We start from the raw sequence: 12,718 nt of genomic DNA on the forward strand, positions 1-12,718 counted from the left end.
CAATTTGTAGTTTTTAGTTTTTTTGTAATTGTAATTTTAATAGTTTAATAGTCTTAATAGTTAATTACAATTATAATTTATATATAACTAAATAATTATATAATATATATATTATATATATAATTTATAATTAATAAATTATAAATTAATGAATTAATAATTAATTAGAATTTTTATATAATTAAATAATTTATATTTATATAATTTATAATCAATGAATTAATAAATTAATAATTAATTATAATTTATATATATTAAATAATTATGCAATTTATATGTATAATTTATAATTAATAAATTATGAATTTATAAATTAATAATTTATTATAATTTATATATAATTACATAATTTATATAATTTATAATTAATAAATTATAATTTATAATTAATTAGAATAATACAAAAATAAATGTATAACAAATGATAATTTATCATTAATAAATTATAACTTAATAAATTAATAATTAATTATAGTTTATATATAATTAGTATTTATTATATATAATTTATAATTAATAAATTATAAATTAATAATTATATTTATAATATTTTTTATTTTGACGCTAAAGCCCTTCAGAAAAACTAAAAAAAAAAACCAACAGTGTCCCATTTACATAACTGACTTGTATATTAACCAAGCTAGCAATTATTAATATTGCAGCTGCTAACATGACATGATTAACACGACGCGATTTCGCTACAAAGACTCAACAAGATGCTAGTTTGCCGTCAGTATTTTTTTACCTGAAGACTGGAGCACATGTCTTGTGCTGGAAGATACAGCCAATATGCTAGTTTGCCTTCAGGTTTTTTTGTAATTTGTAATTTTAGTAGTTTTTTTTTCCAAATGCAATTGTTCAGAAGCTTGAATAGTCACCTGTTTAACTGTGGAACCTGAGAAAAAAAAAACATGTTGAAAATATCCCATTTATTAATAAGGAATCCTACTTTACGGAGTTTTCTTCTGACCGTTTTGAACGGATTAATGAGGAGAATTGAGGTTCCACTGAATATGCAAAGATGTTCTCGGGAGTTGGGAGTTGTTTTCTTTGTGGACAGGACCTTCTCTTGTGTAGTGTCTGCCCTCTAGAGGTGGAAAAAATGCTAACAGTGATGTGTCTTCCCATTCCAGTCAGCCAAGATGTTCAACTACGCAGGTTGGAAAAGGACCTGCAACTGCATCTTCACAGTCTTTGCCGTTGTTTTCATCATCACCCGCCTTATCATTTTCCCTTTCTGGTAAAGAACCTGTTTATAGACTTTTTATTCTTACAATGTGTCACTAGGCAAACGTGTCTAATACAGTTATCCCTTGCAGTCTATTAGTTTTTCACGCATATATTTGTTGACAAATTATGCAGTTTTGTGGCGGAATACGGTCTATTACTTATTATTAGCACAATATTTCCCCCATATTGTGTTTCACACCATAAAAATTAGTTCTACATTTATTTTATCTGCATATTTAGATTCCTTGACCATGAAAACATACAATGGAAGGGTTTTTTTATTGGTTTATTAGCATGCTAACACCTGTTAGCACAATAGCACTAAGTCTATAAGCGCCGACCTCTGAAAATGCTAGACAATTATGTTGACAGGGCTGCACGATGGACGAGCGGTTAGCATGCAGGCCTCACAGCTAGGAGACCCGAGTTCAATTCCACCCTCGGCCATGTCTGTGTGTTTGCATGCGTGGGTTTTCTCCGGGTACTCCGTTTTCCTCCCACATTCCAAAAACATGTATTTTATAGAAAACAACATGTCTATGTCTATTAGTTTATTTAGTCATGTTTATGCTTGCAAAAAAACACTCAACTCATCACACAGTAACTTAACACTCCAAAGGTGTACCTAAAAATATACAAAGAAGTACCAATATGAGTTTTGAAGTTTCCCATTCTGCATTGTGTCTGAGCAAAGCAGTTCATTGGAGGACATGCGGCATAGAAAGTGGTTAGTGCGCAGGCCTCACAGCTAGGAGACCCGAGTTCAATTCCACCCTCGGCCATCTCTGTGTGGAGACATACATTCATTCATAATAGTGTCTACCTATGAAAATGGCTAAAATGCTACAATGCTAACATGTTGTTAACCTAGCATGTTTTTGGAATGTGGGAGGAAACCGGAGTACCCAGAGAAAACCCACGCATGCACGGGGAGAGCATGCAAACTTCACACAGAGATTGCAGAAGGTGGAATCGAACTCGGGTCTCCCAGCTGTGTGGCCTGCGCACTAACCACTTTCTATACCGCATGTCCTCCAATGAATTGCTTTGCTCAGACACAATGCAGAATGGGAAACTTCAAAACTCATATTGGTACTTCTTTGTATATTTTTAGGTACACTTTTGGAGTGTTAAGTTACTGTGTGATGAGTTTAGTGGGGTTTTTTTTTTCAAGCATAAACATGGCTAAATAAACTAATAGACATAGACATGTTGTTTTCTATAATAGATTGTGTAGCTGTGAGGTCTGCGTGCTAACCACTCGACCGCCGTGCAGCCCTTAGTATAATATGTATTAAAAAAACTGTGTACATAACGAAGTGTATGAAAAATGAGTATGAAAAAGTGAAGCTGTGAAATACTACTGTTTTTCACATTAATGGATGCTAACAATTTGGGCAACAAGCGTATTATTTCGCAATGGTGGTTTTGTGTAATGGGCCTCTGTTGGCGAGCCTCGACGGTTCTGATGGTTCTTTGTCCCCCATTGCAGCATCATACACGCCACGTTGGTGTACCCTTTGTCACTCTACAAACCATTTTTTGGCTTCTACTTCTTCAACGGGCTCCTGTTGGTGCTGCTGACTCTGCACATCTTCTGGGCGGTTCTCATCGTCCGCATGGTCATCAAGTTCCTCCCTGGCAACGTATGAAGCATTCATTCATTCATTTTCTACCGCTTATCCTCACGAGGTTCACGGGGGTTGCTGGAGCCTATCCCAGCTTACTTTGGGCGAGAGGCGGGGTACACCCTAGACTGGTGGCCAGCCAATCACAGGGCACATATAGACAAACAACCATTCACACTCACATTCATACCTATGGACAATTTGGAGTCGCTAATTAACCTAGCATGTTTTTTGGAATGTGGGAGGAAAACCGGAGTACCCGGAGAAAACCCACGCATGCACGGGGAGAACATGCAAACTCCACACAGTGATGGCCGAGGGTGGAATTGAACCCTGGTCTCCTAGCTGTGAGGTCTGCGCACTAACCACTCAGCCAATATATTGATATATGTTTGTATATTTATTAGTTATAACTTGGGAGTGTTAAGTTGCTGTGTGATGAGTTTAGTGATCACCCATGCATGCACGGGGAGAACATGCTAACTCCACACAGAGATGGCCGAGAGTGGAATTGAACCCGGGTTTCTTAGCTGTGAGGTCTGCGCACTAACCACTCATCCAATATATTGGTATATGTTTGTATATTTATTAGTTATAACTTGGGAGTGTTAAGTTACTGTGTGATGAGTTTAGTGATCACCCATGCATGCACGGGGAGAACATGCAAACTCAACACAGAGATGGCCGAGGGTGGAATTGAACCCGGGTTTTCTTAGCTGTGAGGTCTGCGCGCTAACCACTCGGCCGCCGTGCCGGCCCGTATGAAGCATCAAATTTAAAAAAAAAAAAAAACACGCCCACATTGATATGTTCTTGTTTCTTAACAGGACATCGTTGAGGACGAGCGTAGCGACAAAGAGGAGACGGAGTCCGAAGACGAAGACGTCAGCGGCGAACGCAACGGAACCGTGAAAAACGGCCACGTCCTCAACGGTCACTCTCACACCCTCAACAACAACCGTAGCAAGACGGACTGAATGGCGGACGACGGTGAGACGAGGAAGCTGTGCCAGATTTCGCCCCCCCCCCCCCCCCCCCCGTCATGTGGTACCTGGAAGCCAAAGAGCGGGAACGTGGCGTGAAGAGAGGCAACACACACACACAATATTAATAATCCATTTTAACAATAACCATATCACCATTAAGTGCCTTTTAATACCATAATATAGTTTCTCTCTACACCCAATCTTACGTAGTTGTCGCCACGTTCCTCTAGTCCGAAGACACTTAGAGGTCTTTAATCTCGATGGGCTGCCTGCGACTTACGCAATAAAAATGGTGCACAAGTGAAGGTGCACCGTCTTAGTACGGACCACTGCTTGCACAGCAAAATGATAAATGATAAGAAATTTTAACAGTTTGTGCTCGCCCGGCGAGGCCAAAAACTGAGAAATTATTTGTTGTTATGCCTTTTCTCCATGCACACACACACACGCACACACACACACACACGTCCGTAATCATTTTAACTTTCGCCTATGCTTAATGTGTATTTTTTTTAGTTTATGTGATGTTTGCTTTCAGTTTAAATGACACAAAAATAGTTGTAGACTTAAACATATACACCCAAGGTGTCCAACGTGTCAGTGTTATTTTGGAACCTTGGTTAGCGTCATTCATTTGTCCCAGAAGGTCTGACTCTAACCAAAACGGACGCTAACCAAAATTTTTTTTCCCCATTAGAAATAATCTAAATCTAATTAATTTGTTCCAGCAAGCCAAAAATGTTAACAGAAAACTCTTTTTATAAAAAAAAAAGATTGCTACCAAGTCCGACACTCTTCAGGCGAGAGGCGGCGTACACCCTGGACTGGTTGCCAGTATTCAAAAACACTGACACAAAAATAGTTGTAGACTTAAACATATACACCAAAGGGTGTCCAACGTGTCAGTGTTATTTTGGAACCTTGGTTAGTGTCATTCATTCTTAGTGTCAGTCTGACTCTAACCAAAACGGACGCTAACCAAAATTTTTTTTTCCCCATTAGAAGTAATACAAATCCAATTAATTCGTTCCAGAATGCCAAAAATGTTAACAGAAAACTCAATTTATAGTTTTACAATTACAATAAACGCTCGCATTAAAGCGTCATTCATTTGTCCCAGGAGGTCTGACTCTAACCAAACCGGACTCTAACCAAAAAAAGATGTCCCCATTAGAAATAATATAAATTCAACTAATTTTTTCCAGAAAGCCAAAAATGTTAACAGAAAACTCGTTTTATAGTTTTACAATTACAATAAACGCTCGCATTAAAACGTTATCATCGTTTTTCAGGAATAAATTCATAAATGATTGTAGACTTAAACATATACACCAAAGGTGTCCAACGTGTCAGTGTTATTTTGGAACCTTGGTTAGCGTCATTCATTTGTCCCAGAAGGTCTGACTCTAACCAAAACGGATGCTAACCAAAACTTTTTTTTCCCATTAAGTAATATAAATCTAATTAATCTGTTCCAGAATGCCAAAAATGTTAACAGAAAACTCGTTTTTCAGGAATAAATTCATAAATGATTGTAGAATTAAATATATACACCAGGGGTGTCCAACGTGTCAGTGTTATTTTGGAACCTTGGTTAGCGTCATTCATTTGTCCCAGAAGGTCTGACTCTAACCAAAACGGATGCTAACCAAAAAATTTTTTCCCCATTAGAAATAGTATAAATCCAATTAATTTGTTCTAGAAAGCCAAAAATGTTAACAGAAAACGTGTTTTATATAAATAAAAAAAAGATTGCTACCAAGTCCGACACTGTCTTCAGGCGAGAGGCGGCGTACACCCTCGCCAGTATTCAAAAACACTGACACAAAAATAGTTGTGTAGACTTAAACATATACACCAGGGGTGTCCAACGTGTCAGTGTTATTTTGGAACCTTGGTTAGTGTCATTCATTTGTCCCAGAAGGTCTGACTCTAACCAAAACGGACTCTAACCAAAAAAAAATTTCCCCATTAGAAATAATCTAAATCTAATTAATTTGTTCCAGAAAGCCAAAAATGTTAACAGAAAACTTGTTTTATATATTTAAAAAAAAAAGATTGCTACCAAGTCCGACAATGTCTTCGGGCGAGAGGCGGGGTAAACCCTGGACTGGTCGCCGGTATTCAAAAACACTGACACAAAAATAGTTGTAGACTTAAACATATACACCAGCGGTGTCCAACATGTCAGTGTTATTTGGAACCTTGGTTAGTGTCATTCATTTCTTCCAGGAGGTCTGACTCTAACCAAAACAGACTCTAACCAAAAAAAAAATTTCCCTATTAGAAATAATATAAATCCAATTAATTTGTTCCAGAAAGCCAAAAATGTTAACAGAAAATTTGTTTTATATAAAAAAAAAAAGATTGCTACCAAGTCCGAGAGGCGGCGTACACCCTGGACTGGTCGCCGGTATTGAAAAACACCGACACAAAAATAGTTGTAGACTTAAACATATACACCAGGGGTGTCCAACATGTCAGTGTTATTTGGAACCTTGGTTAGCGTCATTCATTTGTCCCAGAAGGTCTGACTCTAACCAAAACGGACGCTAACCAAAATTTTTTTCCCCCATTAGAATAAATTCATAAATTTATATAATTAAATAAATAAATAAATTCATAAATAATTCATTTGACCCAGAAGGTCTGACTCTAACCAAAACGGACGCTAACCAAAAATGTTTTTTCCCATTAGAAGTAACATAAATCCAATGAATCCGTTCCAGAAAGCCAAAAATGTTAACAGAAAACTTGTTTTATAGTTTTACAATTACAGTAAATGCTTGCATTAAGACATTTAGGATTTGGTTAGCGTCAGACCTTAACCAAGGTTCCGTTGTACACTTAAGTTCTTCAGAAACATTTCAGTGTTGTCTTCAACCAAAGATGCACTTTATGGCTTCCTGGACGGATCCACTGAAAGATCGTCCATGTTCAGTGTTACATTGGAGTCCGACTGACTCCGTAGAGGTTTGGGTCCTGATTTAGTTTTTGAGGTGTGCGCTAATATCCACCAAAGATTGGCTGTCGTCAGTGTTTTCACCTTGTTCTCCTTTGTCTCCTGTCCAAGAGCTTTGTCTGCAGAAAAGTGTTTCCAGGTTGTGTCCACGCTCATGTGGATTATTATTATTAAAAACAAAGTTCATCCAAACATCAAAACGCATTCACTGGCTGTCATTACCGTATTTGTTATCATTCATTATAAGATAAAAATGTGGAATTATGAGCTAAAAAGTCAAAATTATGAGATCAAGTCAAAATTACGAGTTAGGAAAGTCATAATAGTGAGATTAAAAAAATCGAAATTCTGAGCTAAAATGTTGAATTAATGAGTTGAAAAGTCAATCATGAGTTAAGTCCAAATTATGATTTAAAAAGTCAAATTTATGAGATGAAAAGTCATACTTTTGAGATCAGAATTCTTAATTATGAGATGAAAATGTGAAATTATGAAATAAAAATCTGAAATGATGAGATAAAAAGTTTAATTTGAGTTAAGAGGTCAAAGTTATGAATTAAAAAGTCCAAATTACGAGATAAAAAGTTGAAATCATGAGATGAAATTGTGAGATAAAGTCAAAATTGAGATGAAAAGTCAAACTTTTTTCGATTAAAACTCATAATTATGAGATAAAAATGTGAAGTTATGAGATGAAATTGTGGGGTAAAGTTGAAATTGTGAGTAAAAACGTCAAAGTTATGAGTTAAAACATCCAAATTAGGAGATAAAAAGTCAAAATTTGGAGATTAAAATTCACAATTATGACATGAAAAGGTGAAATTTGGAGATTAAAATTCATTATTATGAGATGAAAAGTTGACATGACGTGATTAAATTGTGGGATAAAATTGAAATTGAGAGTTAAAATGTCAAAGTTATGAGTTAAACCGTCCAAATTAGGAGATAAAAAGTCAAAATTTGGAGATAAAAATTCATAATTATGACATGAAAAGGTGAAATTTGGAGATTAAAATTCACAAATTTGGAGATTAAAATTCATAATTATGACATGAAAAGGTGAAATTGGGAGATTAAAATTCATAATTATGTGAATTATTGTGAGTTAAAATGTCCAAATGATGACATAAAACATAAAAATTTGGAGATTAAAATTCATAATTATGAGATTAAAAGCTGATATTTAGAAATTAAAATTCATAATTATGAGATTAAAAGCTGATATTTGGAAATTAAAATTCATAATTATGAGATTAAAAGCTGATATTTGGAAATTAAAATTCATAATTATGAGAATAAAAGCTGATATTTGGAAATTACAAGTCATAATTTATTAAATTAAAAAATTAAAAGGTGACATTTGGAGATAAAAAAAATTAAAATTACGAGATTAAGTTTAAATTTTGACATTAAAATTCCTAATCATGAGACGAAAAGTCAGAATTCTGAGAGGAAAATGTGAAATTATGAGTTGAATTTATTAGTTAAAAAGTCAAACTTACGAGTAAAAAAAAAATCTAAGAGATAAAAAGTTGAAATTAAAACATAAGTTCATAATTATGTGATCAAGAAGTCATACTTATGAGATAAAAAGTCATCGCTATGAGATAGGAAAGTTGAAATTCCGAGATAAGAAAGTCATTAGTAAAAATTAGTAAAAATTTATTTTAAAAAAAATAAAAATTTGTTAAAAAAAGTAAAAAAAACTTAAAATTTGTGAATAAAAATATATAAAAAATATGTACAAATTATGTAAATAATTATGTAAAAATATGTAAAAAAATATATGTAAAAAATCTGTAAAAAATTGTGTAAAAAATATGTAGAAAATATGTAAAAAATTGATAAATATGGTGATAATTCCGAGCCTGTCGGAGAGACTGAAGAGACAGCCCAACATCGTTATCAGACGATAAACACGATACCGATATGAACAAATTCATTCATTTTTATGCCCGTATCGTCCGCCATCTTCATCCAGGCTCATGTAGATTTAATTTCAATGTTGCGTGGTCATCTTTTCCCCGTCTGCCTCGTCATGTCAACTGATATGACGAGTCCTATCCAGTTGCTTACCAACATGGCTCTCATCCAAACCCCTGCTCCTTTCTTCCATTCTTACTTTCCTCCTTGCCTGCTTATGTCATCCAAAAGTGCAGTTTAAAGGTTGTGTAATCTAATTGGCGACACGGACACGGGCCACAACACGGAGCGTATGTCGTGTATCAGCGGACCGTGATCCGTGTTCGATGTATCGGATTCCTGCTCACGTATTATTAATAAGGGCTTTACGGCTCGGCGGGAGGCCGCAAGATTCGAGCGCACGTCTTGAATCTTGCATGAGCGGGAGTAACCGCTACCCCTCGAGTAAATCTGGTCACACGCGGGAATACGGTGTCATGTTGCCTCGGATGCACGTGTGTGTGTGTGTGGAGGAGGCAGATCCCTGCCTGTTCATTTGTCCTTTAGACATCCCGAGTCCGGCATTTATGACATCAGGAAGCACGACAAAGGGTCAGGATTGATAAAAAGTTCCAACAACCAAGTTTCCTGGAAGAACCTGAACTACACACTTCAAGAATGGAAGTTTGGTAAGACAGAAAATCTATTCTATACTTTACAAGACAGCATTCATTGTATTGACTTGATTACTGTGGTTGTCTTTCAATTTTAATTTAAATTCGCAATAAAATAAAAATACAAAAAAATTAAAATTAATTTAAAGCGACTATAATAGTAGGAATCTTGTTCTGAAGTATAAAAAATACTATACATTTTTTAATTCAATAAATATACATATTACCTTCTTTTTATTTAATAGATTAATTTTTATATATTTTAAGTAATGGTGTTTTATTTTAGTTTATTATTAAGTCTAGTTTTGTAAATGCATTAATTAAATATTTGGCTATTTTGTTTTTAGGGACAGTGTAAATATATACATACAACTATTTCTATTATTTCTCGGGATGGCCGATATAATATTGTGCCGATATCAGCATAAATTTTAAGTAATGATATTTTATTTTAGTTTTTTTTTAATTCAATATTTTGTTTTGATAAAAAAAAGTCCCACCTAACCAAGTTTCCTGGAAGAACCCGAACTACACACTTCAAGAATGGAAGTTTGGTAAGACAGACCATCTATTCTATACTTTACAAGACAGCATTCATTGTATTGACTTGATTACTGTGGTTGTCTTTCAATTTAAATTTAAATTTGCAATAAAATAAAAAATTTTTTTTTATTTAAAGCGACCATAATAGTAGGAATCCTGTTCTGTAGTATAAAAAATACTATACATTTTTTAATTCAATAAATATACATATTAACATCTTTTTTATTTAATAGATTAATTTTTATATCTTTTAAGTAATGATCTTTTATTTTAGTTTATTATTAAGTGTAGTTTTTTTTAATGCATTAATTAAATATTTGGCTATTTTGTAAAATATTATACAGTATGCATATATTATATGTCAAAATTTAGGGACAGTGTAAATATATATATATATATATACAACTATTTTTATTATTTCTAGTGAAATCATTATTATTATTATTAATTATTATTATTTTATTATTTCTAGACCCAATATCAGCATACATTTTAAGTAATGATATTTTATTTTAGTTTATTATGAAGTGTAGTTTTGTAAATGTATTAATTAAATATTTGGCTATTTTGTAAAATATTATACAGTATGCATATATTATGTGTCAAAATATTTTTAGTATTTCTAGGGAAATAATAATAATAATTATTAATTATTATTATTTTATTATTTTTAGGCCCAATATCAGCATAAATTTTAAGTAATTATATTTTATTTTAGTTTATTATTAAGTGTAGTTTTTTTAATGCATTAATTAAATATTTGGCTATTTTGTAAAATATTATACTGTATGCATATATTATATGTCAAAATTTAGGGACAGTGTAAATATACATATATATATATACAACTATTTTTATTATTTCTATGGAAATAATAATAATTATTAATAATTAATAATAATTATTATTTTTTATTATTATTTCTAAGCCCGATATCAGCATAAATTTTAAGTAATTATATGTTATTTTAGTTTATTATTAAGTGTAGTTTTTTAAATGCATTAATTAAATATTATATATATATACACACAACTATTTCTAGGGATAGCCGATAAATATCGGCCCAATATCAGCATACATTTTAAGTAATTATATTATTATTATTATTTTAGTTAAATATTTGGCTATTTTGTAAAATATTATACACTATGCATATATTATATGTCAACATTTAGGTACAGTGTAAATTTATATATATAATATACAATTATTTCTATTATTTCTAGGGATGGCTGATAAATATCGGCTAGATATCAGCATAAAAATGCGATCAGATTTTTTCCTGATCATAAAAACCGATATTAAGAAAAAAACATGTTCATTCCACCACAGTAGATATGTCATGTTAGACATATCCGTATCGGAATATCGGCAAAAAAAAGCCAATATCGGATATCCCTGATTATTTTTTATTAATTTTTGGGTCTTATATAAAATATAATACATCACCATACGTGTATAGTATATGACATTTAGGGATACCGTGTGTATATGATGAATTTTTAATAATAATAATAATTTGTTTTCCAGACAAACCAGCTCACATTTGAGTCGACCCTGGAGGGAATCAGTTTCATCAAAGCCGGACCGGCAACTTCCGTCTCCCGCATGGACCAAGGCGGACATCTTGCAACCCCATCCGAAGTGGACGTGGATCTGGGCTTCGCTCTCTTCTTCCTCGGCCTTTTGTGTTTCTTCCTGCTGGTGACGGTGGTGCGATGCGCCCAGACGGTGGTGGACCCTTACGGTTCCATCTCCACCTCCACCTACCAGGAGGAGCAGATCACCTGAAGTTCGGGGGGGACTGGGGGGGATCAAACCTGAACAAAAAACTCAGTGGAGTGACTGGAGCGGAGGAGAAACTTGTCAGCTGCTGGATGTGTGTTATCAAGGGGGTACATGATTAAAAATTAAAAAACTGATTACGTTACAACAGTTAGGCAGTGTACTTGAACGCATCATCATGTGAGCGGACCCTGCACAGCAGAAGGACACAAAGTTGCTTATTGTTTTGTGTGTAACACTTCCTGTTCCCTTCAAAAATTATATTCTTCTATAGTTCATCAAATAGTAAAATATATATATAAAAATGCATTGTATTGTTTGTATGATTGGAATATTATATTATATTTAATTAATATTTATTTTAATTAATATTAATTAATATTATATTTAATAATATGTCATTTAATTATTACATTTAATATAATAATTACACAATTTAAATTTTAAATAATTGTTAAAATAATTTGCATTGTGTTGTTTGTATAATTGGAAAATTTTATGTCATTTAATTATTACATTTAAGATAATAATTACACAATTTAAATTTTAAATAATTGTTAATATAATTTGCATTGTGTTGTTTGTATGATTGGAATATTTTATGTCATTTAATTATTACATTTAATATAATAATTACGCAATTTAAATTTTAAATAATTGTTAAAATAATTTGCATTGTATTGTTTGTATGATTAGAATATTTTATGTCATTTAATTATTACATTTAATATAATAATTACACAATTTAAATTTTAAATAATTGTTAAAATAATTTTAATTTAATTAAAAAATGTAAAAAATAAATTTGATTATTTTGTTTATTTTAATAAATAATATTAGTATTACTATAATAAATAGTTTAATAAAATAATTAAAATATGCTGAAATGATATTTGTGTTAAATTTAATTTAACGTAATTAAATATTTTATTTAAATACTTTTATTATTTAAATAATATTTTATATATTGGCAAAAAATAAATCATTTATAAAATACAAATAAATACT

At 32.4% G+C, this 12,718-nt stretch overlaps 1 protein-coding gene across 1 annotated transcript in view; it reads left to right on the plus strand.

Annotated features, from left to right (window-relative positions):
- The window catches only part of LOC131102392 (ceramide synthase 2-like), a 19,658-nt gene extending 13,773 nt beyond the window's left edge, over positions 1–5,885 (plus strand). The window contains exons 9-11 of the mRNA XM_058048037.1: positions 1,134–1,240; positions 2,723–2,876; positions 3,686–5,885. Of these exons, the coding sequence (XP_057904020.1) occupies positions 1,134–1,240; positions 2,723–2,876; positions 3,686–3,835 (411 nt within the window). The 3' untranslated portion in view covers positions 3,836–5,885. The remainder of the gene's footprint in view (positions 1–1,133; positions 1,241–2,722; positions 2,877–3,685) is intronic.
- The last annotated feature ends 6,833 nt before the right edge of the window (positions 5,886–12,718 follow it).

The sequence above is a fragment of the Doryrhamphus excisus genome, chromosome 14, assembly GCF_030265055.1.
Source record: "Doryrhamphus excisus isolate RoL2022-K1 chromosome 14, RoL_Dexc_1.0, whole genome shotgun sequence".
NCBI classification, from domain to species: Eukaryota; Metazoa; Chordata; class Actinopteri; order Syngnathiformes; family Syngnathidae; genus Doryrhamphus; species Doryrhamphus excisus.